This window comes from Haliaeetus albicilla, chromosome 12, assembly GCF_947461875.1.
Source record: "Haliaeetus albicilla chromosome 12, bHalAlb1.1, whole genome shotgun sequence".
NCBI lineage: Eukaryota > Metazoa > Chordata > Aves > Accipitriformes > Accipitridae > Haliaeetus > Haliaeetus albicilla.
In genome coordinates, this window is record NC_091494.1 from 37858424 (window position 1) to 37873716 (window position 15293).

General features: G+C 41.6%; 1 protein-coding gene across 12 annotated transcripts in view; it reads left to right on the top strand.

The window, feature by feature from the left end:
* The window catches only part of STXBP4 (syntaxin binding protein 4), a 76218-nt gene extending 71693 nt beyond the window's left edge, over positions 1–4525 (top strand). For all 12 annotated transcript variants that reach the window (XM_069799208.1, XM_069799206.1, XM_069799211.1 and 9 more), the window contains one exon: positions 1440–4525. In XM_069799208.1, the coding sequence (XP_069655309.1) occupies positions 1440–1551 (112 nt within the window). In that variant the 3' untranslated portion in view covers positions 1552–4525. The remainder of the gene's footprint in view (positions 1–1439) is intronic.
* Positions 4526–15293: the final 10768 nt, after the last annotated feature.

Here is a 15293-nt window from a genome sequence, read left to right on the forward strand (position 1 = left end):
TTACCAGTTCAGAGATAGGTTAATCTACTAATGCAGCTCAAGGTGTGATTTACGTTAGCATTGTACGCACCTCTTGGTGAACAGTGTTGTTGTCCTCATCATATCCAACTTATTCTGAGCTCAATATACTCAAATGAAAGATGTGAATACAAGATAAGATCATAGCACGATCATGTTGAGTGAAATAGTGATCCCCATACCCATAACTCAGTGTAGTGGAGCATTGACTCAAATTCCTACTTTAACGTATCAGTATCCATAATCGGATATTCAAGAGAGCATTCTTGAAGACAGAAAGACAAAATCCGTTTTCACTTGAAAAAGTAAATCTGGAGTAGTTCCATCATGGCATGTCATATTTAATTAAACCCGTGCACCTGAAAGGTGAGTATAGGCGTGGGCTTTAGGTACACTGTATGTTAGAAGTTGTGAGAAGAGCTGTTTGTCTTTTGTGGCGTATATTATAAGTATAATATTTTTCAGCTAGTTCTTGTAATGAACTTATATTACAAAATTCATCTTTGCACTGACTTGACTATAAAAACTGTGAATTTATTAGCAAGATTTTTTTAAGTGAAAAGAAGCTATTTCCTTTACCAAGAACACATTATTCCAGAAGGGAGAAGAGGCTGTGTCTTGCCCACACACAGTATGGTTAGCATGCATACTACCAATCATAAGGTGTACAGCATTCTCACCCACAAACAGTAAGCCTATTCCACTTATCTGTCCTTACCAAGCCTTGATCAGGTTCTTTCCATTCATATAGAAGCTTACCAAAAACTATAAAGCAGCTTAGACTGCATGTCAAACGTAGGGTTTAAGCCTTAAAAAGTAGTACTGACTCCGTTTTATTACGTGTGTAAAGGCTGTGGAAGCATGTCCAGAATTTGGTCTAGAGGACGTCTAAAGAACATTGGGTTTTGGATTTATTCATCAACCTTTTTCTGCGAGAAGAGGAATGACTTAATGATGCTAGAATATTAGTTCATGTTCTAACAAACTGAGCATATTTCTATGACGTGATTCCACATTTGGTCAACTTCCTCTTGTCCACTATGCCTCAGGCTTTAACTGGTATGATGGCAATGTTAATACCTTACTAGCTTGTTGGAGTTTTGTAAGACTTTGCTAGTCTGGGCTGTACCCTGTTGCTGGGTTAATTGTCTACAGCTCAATTAACAGGAAATGTCACCAGTCTGTATCAGGAGTCTCTTACAAAAGCATTCTCTCTAACGTATTGGGAAATGAGACCTTCAGTCCAGGTTCTAGCACCCAGAAGACTCCACATTTTGTTTGTAAAAATCTCATAGTTAGCAAGAAAAAGAGAATTCTGTATTTGAAGGAGTTGTAATGATCATTACAACTCCAGACTCCATCTGGTCTTTCTTGTTTTGAGATTGGTAAACCTGTTTTTTTTCCTTCTTGTTTCTTTTTAGCCATGTGACGCAGACAACATCATGGATCCATCCCGTAACAAGTGCACTAAGCTTGCTTTGCTCTGAGGATGATGACGATGGAATAAGAGAGCTTCCCAGGTCCAAGAGCTGAGGACGTCTTTGACAGAAAGTAGTTTGTCTAGTTTCTGCACATAAGTGAGGAGACGCTCCCTTTTTGATCTACGTACTTTCTAGTCTAATATAATAGTACCTGATGACAATTCTCCCCTTCAAGTCAGAGGAAGTTCTGCCATTTTTTAGGTGGGTTTATTGATGGGTGCTACAGAAGATGCAGGCGCTGCAGAAGTCTCCCTTCAGTCCTTAATCTGTCCTGGTTTGGTGTGCAGGGATCAGTCTTATCTTAGGGCCCAATCCAGTCTTTTCATGACTTCTCTATTGGCATAACTCCCCTGACCTGAAGTGAAATTTTCACAGCTTTGACCAGCTTGAGTTAAGATGGGACCATTGCTTGTAATTTCACATGGCAAATTCCAGGTCATGGTTGACTGAAAGATGCAAGGTGAGCTTTTTCCTTTTTTTAACCAATGCTAGCGAGTGTAATGTAGATGCCTTTTCTTTAACTACTGAAAAAAATTATTTTTATGGAAGAAATTTGCAAATAAGTTTTGCTAATAGAAATTTAGCAACAAGTATTGGAGCCCTGATGACATTTAAAAATAATACTTTATTAAGGTTGGTGGTTAAGTTTTAGAAAACAGTCTTTGATAAGTTGTCGAGCAAAAAGAAACAGTTTTGGTAGAGGACACCATACTCTGTCAACAATATGAGGCAAGAATGAAAATTATTCTACTTTTGTACTCTGCTAAACCGATACATACATGCATCAAATACTTCAGTGGAAGCTGTGAAGTTTCAAGTACAATGAAACCTGTGAAACCACCTCCAGGATCAGCAGAAATCAGTCACCTCCTCAAAGTTGGTCTTTAAGTAGAACAAAATCATTTTGTACACACTGGCGACGATTTAAGAGGATAAAGAAAATGACGGGAGGTGCTAGTGCAAGCTAATGAACAGGTTTCACTGTACCTCAATAGCACAGGATATTTTAAATCTCATTATTCACAGCACAATGTATGATGTCAGCTTTGTGAAATATATGATTCTATGCTACGTTTTTCTGGAGGATCTTTATATATGTGTGTGTATATGTGTATAACATATATGGTCGGTGTTGACTAATGAATGAAAGAAAGAGCTGAAACTTTGCAGAAGCACTGATGAATACGCCAAAGGAAAACCCTATCTCTGACCTTCAGTCCAAGAAGCAGAACAGGATTGTAACAGTGTGAGGAAGGCAGAGGCTGCAATGTGTTTTTTTCTGAGCAGCAGACTTAAGGAATTCAGAACCTCCCTGGAAAGGTTCAGGCATGCTGCTGTACGCCAGCTCACCTCTGTTGGCCGATACAAAGGAATGAGGCTGTGCAATCACGTTTTTTTAAGGTCTGTTTTCAGCAGGTGTGGCATTGGATTTAAAAATCCTTGTACTCTGAGGAATGGATATAAAGACCAGACTTATTTGGAGCTCTGGTGCCTATGCCACACTCTCTGTCCTCAGCATTACAGAGCTGTGCCAAGTCAGGCACACTGTAGCTGTTGAACCTTCGAATCAAAAATAATATACCTTTTTTTAAAGCCCAGGTCAAGTCTCTTCTTTGAACGGCAGTGCAGCAATCTACTGCATTTGGCCTGTGAGCTGTAGGGCACATCACTAAATGTTCTTCCTGGAGGAACAAAGTGCAGCGCACAAAAAAGTTTTTTGCAGGCTTTGCTGGAAGTAGATGTCAGGATATTTTGAATAAGCAAATAGGAAAAATTGTTTTGTACTTTTAACTAGGTCAGAACCAAATTATCCATGAATCTACACAGGTGGTGTGGATTAGGAAGAAGAGCTTGCTCAGCAGACCCACAGTAACTTATATTTCTAAGAAAACTTCTCAGAGCAGTAACACATAAATGTTTTAGCCATATTTTGCTCCAGTGGCTCCTACGTGCTTCACAGACTCCTTTGTGTTCCCAGAGAACACGGTCTTGACGGGACAGAGCATGTGCTTGAGTTTCAGGGTTGGACACCGTAGAAGCATTTTTATTTAAATCCTTTTTCCTGAAAATGGCACAGACTCATGACCCATAGAGGATCTATAACGTTCTGAATTCCTTATGGTATTTGCTGTAGCCTTAGTAGTTGTTTGGATGCTTTATGACGGGCGCTTTCTGTTCATACTTCCATGCTGTCCAGATTGCATATAGATTCCATTTTTCCAATTCTCTTCAAGTGAGGTTTGAATCTCCACTTGACCCTCACAGTCTTGATTTATTCTGCTTGTGGCTTTGTGACAACTAGCTGGGTGTTTCAAATAGGAGAAGCTATTTAGGGACAGAGGCTATGGATCAGGCAGGCTTCATGAGCAGAGACTTTATAGAGACCTAACAGCAATTTAAAGCTGTCCTTCTGTTAGATCAGCTGGAGGAGGACAGCTATGCACGTACTGCTTGCCCTTCCTGGGGAGCTGGTAATGATCTCTGGCTCTGAGCATGCAATGCACAGCCTGCTGTGCACGAGAGGGGGAGAAATCGAGACAAAATCTTGGCGATCTGCCTGCTCTGCTTACTGTCTCCACCCACAGATGAGAACATTTCAGAAACTTGGAGACTGTTTCTCCCTCTCTCTTATAAATTTGTCTAGAAATTAAAGGTGTTAGAAATAGATCTCTGCATCTATCTGGCTTCTTCTCCGGTAAGCATTACCTCTTCAGATAATCTGCTAGTTCAAATTCTCCGTTATTGAGACTACATTTTCATACCTACAATCTCCAAATGTTCTAATCTATTTTTGTACGCTGGCATACTTGTTTCCTAGGTTATTTCTCTCTATCTCCCCTTGTCTCTTCCTTTCTGTGAAATAGTTGGTGAAATTATTTTGATTAAGCTGAACTGTGTATATTGAGAAAATGGTTCTAGGATAACTTAAAAAGAATTTGTAAAGAGCAGTTGTCAAAATATGCAACACTGTAAACAACAACTTTTCATTTTTATTCCAGAATAAAAAAATGTAAGTGGAAAAGTAATGAAAGTGCATGTTATATCCTTTAAAATAATGAAACTGCCACTTTATAAGGGCCATAAATGATTCCTGTACCTCAATTTATTTTCCATCTAAAGGTGACATTGTGAAAAATACTGTTCTGGTACACAATGGTGTTAATCTTTACCTGAATACTTGTGCTGCACTGCCCTTCAAATACTGCAAATATTCCAGTAAATTTAAAATGGCACATTCTCCCATCAAAGCAAATAGCTTAACACAAATACCTACACAGGCATATTAGATACTCAGCTTTGCAGGTGCTAAATAACTTCCTTGTAACACTACTCAGTGTCTCAATAAATTAGGTGATCCTTTCATCAACCCCGCCAGATACACATAAGCACACATACCTATGTGAGCTGGCCATTCCATAAACACCATTTAAATATTCACATAGTGGTCAGGCGTATGTGCTGGCAGGTGCACCGCCACGCTGCCGTATGATGGCTGCGCTGTAGTTTTCTACAGTAAAGTCTATAGAAAAGATACAGCTATTACGTAAGCAAATACATAAAGCCTTTAGATTTTTATGATCAGTCGGGGTGGGGGGGGAACAACAGTTGCTATTTGCACAAAGATATTTAATGCAAAGCAAGGACCACCTTGGACACAACCTTAGGCACTAAGTCTGTTCTGACACCGATTTCATTTGGAGCCTTAAGGACTCACATGGGTTTGCAGTGGTGCCAGACTCCGTACAGAGAATTTCACTGTAATTCTCAAGTAGGGTTATTCTCCAAGGATGATCCTACCCGGCCTTTGTTTAGAAAGCCCCCTGTTTAATACCATCCCCTGTAAAACCATAACTGATGCAGACTACCGTTCCTCTTTGTACTTAAAACCACTAGTGGTGGTGGAAATCTTTTGTGTACTTCAGAGTACAGATTTCAGTGATAGAAAGTACTTACTTCTTATGTAATTAAACAGTACAAATCACTTCTTTGTCTACCTGGGCTATGCATGTTACTGAATCAGCTCGTCCTTACTTTGTAGAGCTGTTATAGGCGTGTAATGGGGCAAAAGCCCAATGGTCGGCCAAGGACAGAGAGAACAAATCCCACTTTTCCTGCTCTGGCAAAATTTTTCAGAATTATGAAAACCCGACTTTTAAAGGATGCAAATCAGGCTTGCTACAGTTCCTGTGCAGTCTCTATGGAGCCTCACCTACTTTACTTACGCTCCCCATGGTTGTAGTTTAAGGAACAGAAGCTAATGGTGTATCCTACCTAGAAACCAGTTGGAGGTTTTAGCATCTACTGTAAATTAAGGAATAAGAAATTACTTACACTAAAATAAGAAATACCATAAAATAGAGGAATTCCTGTAACTTATCCTTTTAACTATCATCTGATTTACTTCAGAATATATTTGCTTCGTGGGCGCTATCTGTTGGGTGGCCTCATCAGTTCCTCAAAGCGGAGTTGGAGTTACCTTGGGCACCCACTGCCAGAGCGAGCTGGGTTTCACCGTGTGTTTTGCTGTGGAAGATAAACCTGACAAGCCGGAGTATTGAGAGACAGGTTCAGTCAAGCAAAGTGTTTAAAGCAGGTTGATCTATCCCACGTAATGTTCACCATCTACTTAAATGCTTCTCGTGACAGGCTGCTTTATGAACCTGAAACAAATGGTTTGGTTGATTTCTTTAAGTCTTTCTGACACACAGGAGAGTGTCTGCTGGCGTTGAGTTAAGGCAAGGAAAACCCTTTGAGAAAAATGTTTGTGGTTGTGGAACAGGCCAGGCTGTGCAGGACTGACTAGTGGGAAAGGCTCTCCTGAAGTTCAGGAACTGCTGTTATGACTTGGCCTGTGACATCTTGACTTTTCTGGGAACTGATGGGATTCTTAACACTCACCTCAAGAAACTCACCGAGTCAGAAACATTAATGCTTACTCCAAACCAAGTGCCAGAATTCAGTGGCCTTTTTGCAAATACTGCTCTGAGTAACTTTTGTATGGCTCTACCATAAGTCGGTAGCAAAACTTTAAGTCAGCTCAGGAGCCTTTGTTCACTTCGGTGCTCCTGGTCCTCGTGTGTTGTCCATACCGCTCCGCTCCAAGGAGCATCAGCTTGAGCTTCAGCTGCGGCACATGAGCACAGCCCCACCAGTTCAAATGGAGAGACCTGTCAGCTCAGGCTCTGGGGGCAGCTTTGCAAAGATGTTTAGCAGCTTAAAGATGTTGATGGAGTTAATGGGAATTAGGCACCTAACCTACTTAGATGCTGCTATAAATGCTGCTAGGCGTGTTTAGGTACCTAAATACCTTAGTAAATCTTTCCCCTTACTGCTTGCAATGATAGCGTACCAAAAATCAAGTACTAATGAATAAAGCCTAACCTTTGTCCTCTGTAACCAGCTTTGCCTTTCCCTGAGGATTGTTTTCAGGTAATACTAAAAATACCAGCCATCTCACAGGTTGTACCATCCAGATTCTGTTCATATTTTTTGGTGGCTTCATTATTTATTGCTCATTCTGGATTTTTTTCCCCAAGCTGTGGCTGATGTTGCCATGGATTTAATAGATTGGTATTTTCATAACTCTTTTAAGCTATTTTATTACAAGGTAATGGTATTGAAATCTCTTCCCACAAAGATGCAATGAGTTTTGTATCATTCATCACTAAGTCATATAGTTGAAAAAAATGGAATGGGCCAAAATCTGTTACAAATAGAGCCTCATGTTTCCAAATATGAGGATGGGAAGTTGAAATCTAATAACCAACAGTGATTCTGTCCCCATGGTACAGTATCTGAGTCAAACTCAAACTAGTTAAAGCTGTTCATTTAAAGAGAGTAGATGAAAAAAAAATGTTTATCCCTCCTGCTCCCAGTTATGTTTTGGGAGGTTAGTGCGTCCCCTGCAAATTCTGTCCCTGAAGCCATAAGGCCATGTTCAATCTGACATATGTGATAAGGATCTCCATTTACAACTTCCAGGATTAGCTGAGCTTAAATATGTATAGGGTTAACTACTGTCTAAGGATATTTTCTTGTATTAGAGCATATATATCTTCTAGGTTCAGCTATTCTCAGCATAACAGAAAGGACAATGATGTGTTTAGTAGTTACAATGGTGCTCAAGACTCAAAGAATTTACTCCAGCATCTTTTCCAAAACATACCTAAGCCATGTTCTTTCTTCAATTTATGAAGGCTATTGATGAGTAGAGATACTGAACTGCAACTATATGATGCCTTATTATTCACTGGGGGCAGCAAACAAGGGAGTTTGCTGAAATGATTGCTCATCTTGATGAGGAAGTATCCAGTTTCTCAAGGCAGTCATTATTGGGAATATAGGTTCGATTGCTAGGCTTCTTGGCTAAAAGCAAACCATGAAAAATCAGTAGTTTTGCTGCTGCTGTGGATAAGTCACAATTTCACCCTGACCCCTAAAAGCCATGCACCGATCAGAGATGTCTTAATCTCTTTTTAAGTACCCTGCTCTTTAGCTGTTAAGCAGTCAATATTTCCCTATGGTCTAATTATTATTATCATCAAGAACAATCCTTGCTCTTGTACGTGAAGAGAACTTATTAAAACATATGATTAGAATGGGAAAAGAATTAAAATTATGTTTGTGGCCTAAAGGTAAAATATTAACAATAATAGCACTGATATGGGAGAGAGAAAGGATCTTGGGAAAGGCAAAGCGTTGGGGTTCCTTCTAATGTTTTCATTTTTGCTCCAAAGCCTGGTAATGCATCACCATCCCTTTCCAACCCCAAAGGCCTGAGAAAACCAAGAGCACTGAGCTCTCCAGGGATGGTGAAGCTTTCAGTCCCCAAGCAGCAGGCTGAACTGCATTTTTTTTTTCATCTCTAGTCTGTGCCATCGGGGACCCTAACGTTAGGTACTGTAATTAGTCACCATGGGGGTTACACATCCCAAGTAAAAGACAACTGTACATAATTGATGTCATGGCATGAGCAGGAGCAGAGAAACCCGTTAAGAAAGCCACCTGTCACTCTCAGATCAGATTATTCCTTTAAATTAAATACAAAAGTGTTGTAAATAATAAAGATACAGAGGAATGGGAAATAGGACACCAACAGCATTAAAGTATGACTGTCTTGTTATTTGGCTATTTGGAAGATGCAACCAAAAGGAATCATTTTGTTTTTAAAGGAAAATGTGTGAATGCGATTAATCTCATCTCATTCATTTCTGTGTGCTCGTTTTTGGGAATGTAGTCTAGTCACTTGAGCCTAAACTCTCTATGTATGTCCTTAACCCATTCTGATTTTGGATGCTGAAGTAGCACGGTAATACAGGCTCTGGTGTTCCAGTAACCTTTTAGAGTCCCGCAGTGAATGACATAAAACCAGAAATCAAATCAATAGTAAATGTACACTAACAGAAAGTCCTGTGGCTGGCTGAAGATAACAGAAAAGTCTGTTTTACTGCTGTGCTCAGAGGTTATTTAGTACAAAACTGAAGTCTGGTTCAGTTCAGGTTTGTTATCATTGCTTGTCCTGGCTCTTATGTATACACAAATTAACCTACTTACAAGTGAATACAATTTCAGGAAAGTGAAGGAAAAGGCCTTAGTAACTTCACCACATTCATAAAAATACAGATTCCTTCTTGTAAGAAAACTTGTTAGCCATCGGGAATGAAGTTTTTCTACAGCACAAGTGGGTGCCACAAGAGGACTCCTCCAGGCAAAGGACAGCTGTCGCTCAGGGAGGTGAGCAGCACAGCAGGATAATGAGCAATTTGGTTTCTGGTGTGGCTGAGAGAAATGACTGCTCTCCAAGTAAGGAGAAGTATCTAGTTTCTTTCTTTGCTGTAGCCAGAAGGGAAAGGCAAGCCAAGGGTCTCTGCGGCTGGGATTGAAGACAGTGGCACGCGGTCAGGGGCTTCACCACGTCCTTCAATCCGCAGTGCATGACAGCTGGTTCCTCAGAAAGGGTCATTACCAGGTAAGTTCCTCCTTGCTCTAACAAGTTTTAGCTTATTGTAGTGGAAAGTCCTCAATCAAAAAAAACAAAGGTTGCTCTGTAAAGGTACTGACAAACTCTAGCTCCGGGTGGGAAGGTTAAAGGAGTAGAGACATGCACAGAAGTGTCTGTAATGCCTTGTCAAACCCAAGGCCACAGCACAGCCTCCTATCTCTTTTTGTACTAACCGCACGTAGTCGTTGTTCACGGTACGGATGCCAACACAATCTGTCTGTAGCTCTCCTCTTGCCTTGCCCAGTTCTGCTCGCTCCCCTAGAGCGAAGCAGTCCTCAGCTGCCTTTTCCCTGTCATCCACCGTGTTTCCAAGGGAAAGACTGCAGCTCTGACAACTCCCAAGCAGGTAAATTGAGTTTGCAGTAATCCCGAATACCTGAGATGAGAAGGACGGCTCTGCCATGGAGGCTGAGGGCTTTAAGAGCAGGGAAGGACAGGGAGTCAGGCAGATGTACGTGCCTTATGTCATGTGTCCCTGCCAGGGCTGGAGCCTAATTGGATTTCACAAATGTGACTTCTGTGTCTCTTGATCACAAAACCAAATTAAACCTCAAGAAGTTTCAAAAAAATCCCTACCTGAAAGTTTGCCTCAAAGAGAAAATTATGATAGTCTCGGTTCAGCTTTTTCTCTGCCCCAGAAGGGGAGTAAAATGAAAACTTCAAACCAAAACTATTGCTTTAAAACAAATAAGAAGAGAAGCAAAGCACAACCAGCCGATCTGCTGAATTCCTGGGTGCACTGAATAAAATCAGTCATGTGATAATGATGGGATTTTCTAGAACACCTTTTAGGCATGCCATTTCTGTATTAAATCTATTCAGATGTCCCTAGAACATCTGTTTCTTCTATAAAATGGGAATAACAGCCACTTTTTATGGTGCATTGACAGCTACAGATAAAAGCGTGGTAATTGCTAGTAGTGACTGCTGCCTAACAAGAGATTTTCTTGAAAGTTAACCTGTCAAGATTTTTAAGACTATTGCACATCTACGTGCAGATTCTAGATGAGAACCTCAGCCGGTTCACACAATTTTGGGAGGTGGGGTACATGTTAAAATTATAGACAACAGTGGGATTCAAATAGATTCAAGCCTCCCTTGAAGTCAGATCACAAGCAGACTGATGTCTGGAGTCACGGTAGGAGAGGGAGCAGAGTTCTCCCTCCGAGGCTGCCTGTTCCCTCTGATTTGCTGCTAATGTGACCTAAAATCAGTCAGAGCTGCTTTAGCACACTGGGCTGCTCTCCCTCCCTTTGGGGAGACGCTGAAACACCTGCTAAAATACTGGATAGCCCAGAAAGAGAGGAGCCAATTATAGCTAATGCCCGGGAAGATCCACAGCTCTACAGCAACACGGGTCCTAGCTGCTTTTCATCTAGCTCCCTCTTTCCCTATGTTTATTCATGAGTCGGGGTGCAGAGAAGATGAAAAGGCTGCCAGCAGACTTCTCCCTGGAGTCACCACTTGAAATGGTAGCACATTTCCAGGGAAGCCTCCTCTGCGTTCGTAACAAGACTGATACTCCCGGGAACGCCGCAGTTCCTCTGGAGTTCTCAAGGCAGGCAAACGTTCTCCTTATTGTCCAAACACTGAGGCACAAGGAGAAGTGACTAAACCTAATCTACTTCGGTACGATCCAGAGCTAGAGTGAAATTTTACCTTTCTTGAACAACCCAGTGGCAATATTGCGATGGATTTGCTTGGTGCCAGGCTGTTCTTCTGGTCTTTACAGCAGCCACGTGAACAGCTGTAAAATAATACCTAAAAAACAAGGGACAGGGAAACGTGAACTGCTTTCACGCAGGGCTCTGTCAGAGCAAAATTCTGCTGCAGGAAACCTGGCTGACATCTTTTTTTGCAACAGGGAATGGCAGCTATTGGAGCAGAAAAAAACCCCATGCCTGAATGAAAGCAAGGAGACTTTGGGGAGGCATCAGCTTGGAATAGCTCCTGCCATCCTTTGTTACACCCTCGCTCCGTGAGCAGGGATGGCCAGGAACCGGCTGTCAGCGTGCCCGGTTCTCCGTATGCAACGTCCTCTGCTAAGGAATAGCAGTTACTCCCCTGGAATCCCTACAACCTGGAAAAAAGCTAAATCAGACTGATGTATTTTTTTTAATTTTGAGGAGAACTGTTATATTGAAAAGAAATCACATCTCTTGTTATCTGTTATAAAACTGGACAGCATAAAATTAATTTTTTTTCTCAGTTGATTTGCAAACTCTCCTTAGTGCCCTCTGTGCTGATGCCTTACCATAAGGCTGTCTCTGAGTCCTGAAATGTGTATTCTCTAAATGAACCAAAAGCACAACATTTTGTGTCTGTAACTGCAATGTGTGTTAGAGCTACAAAATCCTCTCCCATGAACTCATGTATATTTTACTTTTTGTTAAAAGTTACAAGCACCTTCAGATGACACCAAATCCTACATTTGTAATAAAGCCAGTGTTACCTTTCCAGAAAAGACAGTGGCATGGACCCTTTTCTGACCCTTAGGCCAGAAATACAGTGTTTCCACAGATTTCTTTGATTTTAAAATCCAGTCTATGTGGCAGTGAGATACAGCACCTGAGAAATTTCAACAGCCTAGTGAGAGTGAATTGTTCTCGTAGAGATTACTCACGAGCTACTAATCTTAGCATAATAAAGCCTTTGACTGACTTCCAAAGGACCTCAGTGCAACTCCTAAGTAAACCAGTCTCACCTACTAGTAACCCAGAGCAATCAAAGTGTTTCCTTGCGGGACAGTGTCTTGCAGAGGTTCCCTGTCCAAGCCAGACTGACCCTGCAGCAGGCAGACTGCCTTTACCCCTCTGATGGGCTGAGGATGGCCCGGCTCTCAGCAACCGTTCAGCACCCGGCAAGATTAAACCCTGAAAAATCTAACTGGGATCTAGGCAGTTCAGATTTCATAGGATGAGCAATTATTAGACTGTTCGTCTGTCCTAGCAAAGTGCAGAAATCTGCAGTAACTGAGCTCAATACTGACTCCGTTACTAAGCAGACGCCATCTCCCAACCTCTGAGCAGCTCATTAACAGGGCTTGAGAGAGCAACAAGTGGATATTACTGCGAGGTTCAGAGAAACATAGTGTACTGCTACAGGACTTATTACTGGAAACAAGTACCGGGCTCTCGTGTATGAGAGGCTTCCAATCTGTCAGTGTCATAATAGACCTCGTTACCTTATTGATGCAGGAAACCACGCAGCTAACTCCTGCAAAGATTCACATGGGATACAGGTGTAACTCTCTTAAGATCCCCCTACCTGCTCCTACAGGGAAAAGAGACAAACGAGGAGAGAGACGACGCTGACAGAAACCGAGTGACTTGCCCAAGGTCACACAGCAAGCAGTGGCAGGGGCTGGCAAGACGAGCATTAGTCACCAGCCTGGTGCTTTAACCCCTGTACTGAACTGTGTTGATGAGTGAAAACTCCAGATCAGGTGTAAAGGTTTAAGTTTGAAGAAAATTTTATTCTTCAAACACAGTATTAAAAAAAATGGTTCAGAACTTCTCCATCTGATAACACATGGAAGATCATTTCCAGTGATGGAAACTCCTGGACCGCATGTGTGATAAACATCGGATTTAGCTCTGTGCCTTTCAGTGTTGTTGCACGGCTCTTCCCACCCAGTTGGGGCCTCAGTCTTGAGGTGCCCTGTAGCTTAAAACCCAATTGTAATGGATTGTAAACAGACTGAGAGTAAATACATTTCTCAGCCCCACGGCCCAGAGTACAGGATGCAGACCGCTGTGAGCCCAGCGCTTCGGTATCTCGGGGTGCCTGGGTCTAACGCCTACTGCTCGAGGAAACTCAGCTAATGAGACAATATGGCCCTGCCTGCAGAAGGGGCAGCATTTCCAAGGAAGAAATCACATACTATAACAGCTGACAAGTCAGTTAGATAATGACCAAGATAAAATAATGGTGCTGGATGTCTGAGCAAAGCATCAGAGAAATGTTCCAAAATTCTTGTCTAAAAGTCTACAGCACTTGAAGTTTTGTTTCTGTTGCACGGAAGCTTCTTGGCCATAGAGGGATTTCAAATGCCCGTTGGCTCCAGTTCTCGCCAGGACAGAGAGGAAGGAGCGTCCCGAGGAGGGGAACCATCACTCAGTTGTACAAGCGCAAGTGCAAAATATTGCGAAAAGCTAATGGTGCTTGATGGAGTTAGCGGATGAAATGCTGTATCCATGGTATCTAAGAAGGTGACTCATGTCACCACTATAAATACTAACTTGCTTGCAACGAGTATATTCTAGTAAAATCTGCATTTGTACCGCATTTGCATAACAAGCTTGTGCTAAGGTTCCACTTCTTCCAACGTTAATAGTGCATCTCTCAGGATGAGGTACTGGTGTAAAATAGCTGAGGCCCAAAGAGAAGCCGTGCTCTGCCCCTCCGTTCCGCAGCTGACGGCACTAAGGGCTGACCCTATTATCAAGCCTTATTATGAGTGCATCTAATCAGCGAGGAAACATCTCTGAGTACATCTTCAAGAGCATAATACAGTAACTGCAATTCAAAATGTTTGCCTCGCACAGAAACAAGTCACTGGCTCCTCTCTGACGTTGTTAGTGCTTTCAGCCATTAAGAATATAGTGATGCCACCAGGAAAGAAAGGTAGCTGCAAAAGGGATGACCATAGAAAAGCTGCATGCCAGCTTATTTGGATCTTTCCTGGGAAGCAAGAACGTTGCAGTAGAGCATCTGAAAGTTCCTAGAAGAAACAACAGACCTCATAAGGTAAAGACATCAGGCAGAGCTCCACTGGCAATCTGGAATTAGCATCAGCAAATAGCTTTGGATGTTTGCACTTGGAGAAGAGACTGTAACTTGCCTCCCTAAGGAAAAAAGGGAAAAAAAAAGAAAAAAAAGGCAGCGTCTCCAAACTGACAGAAGTGCTGTTCACTTCTAAGCTCAGTGAATGCAGTGAAGTGAATGCAAAGATGTCTCTGGATTTCAGAACGTGCTGCTCCCCCAGCTAATTTAATGAGCGTGGAGACACACTCCTCTCCTTTTCTGGCTAAATGTTGAGGGACATGAGTAAAGCAGTGGGGAAAAGAGGATTGTATTTGTGGCTGCTCTGTAGTCAGAGGTCTTTAACTGATAGAAATAGGACTTTTCTTAAACTGTACTGAATTCTTAATGATTTTTAGGAGATACAAATAACTTTCTCATTACAGAGAAGAAGAATCTTTTTCTCTCCCCTTGTTTAAATACTGCCTAGCTCAGTGGAGGTGGAAAAAAGCTGGAAAGCTGAGTTGGTTCAACACTACAAGGCTTTGAAAAAAATATTGGTAGACAAGCACTTCTCCTCCATCCAGGGTCATGAAACAGTTGAAATTAAGCAGCTTTGGTAGTTTTTTGCATGTGTTATTGTACGACTTGAGATTCTGATAAAATGGAAAGATAATCAAATTGGAATCTCATTACGATGTACCTCTCGTAAGATTAGTAATTTCACAGTATATTAATTTTTTCCTAGATTAGTTTAAATGCGTAACGACACTTGATTTAACAGCAAAGCATGGGCAGACAGTATTCCAACATTGCTGCAAACATCTGTTCTGAGTTACCAAAATTCCAGCTGAAAAACAAATATTTCCACTATAAATCAACCAAAACATTATCCTGAGTGTTGTAACAGATGCAGAATGATTCTGGCTCACTCTGCCCTGTGGTTTGGCTCTTTCCTTAAAATTGCTGTGAATATATTTATTTACACGCTTCAAGAAATATATACTTGAAATGGCTATTTAAGCTTACTTAGAATATGTCTGATGTTA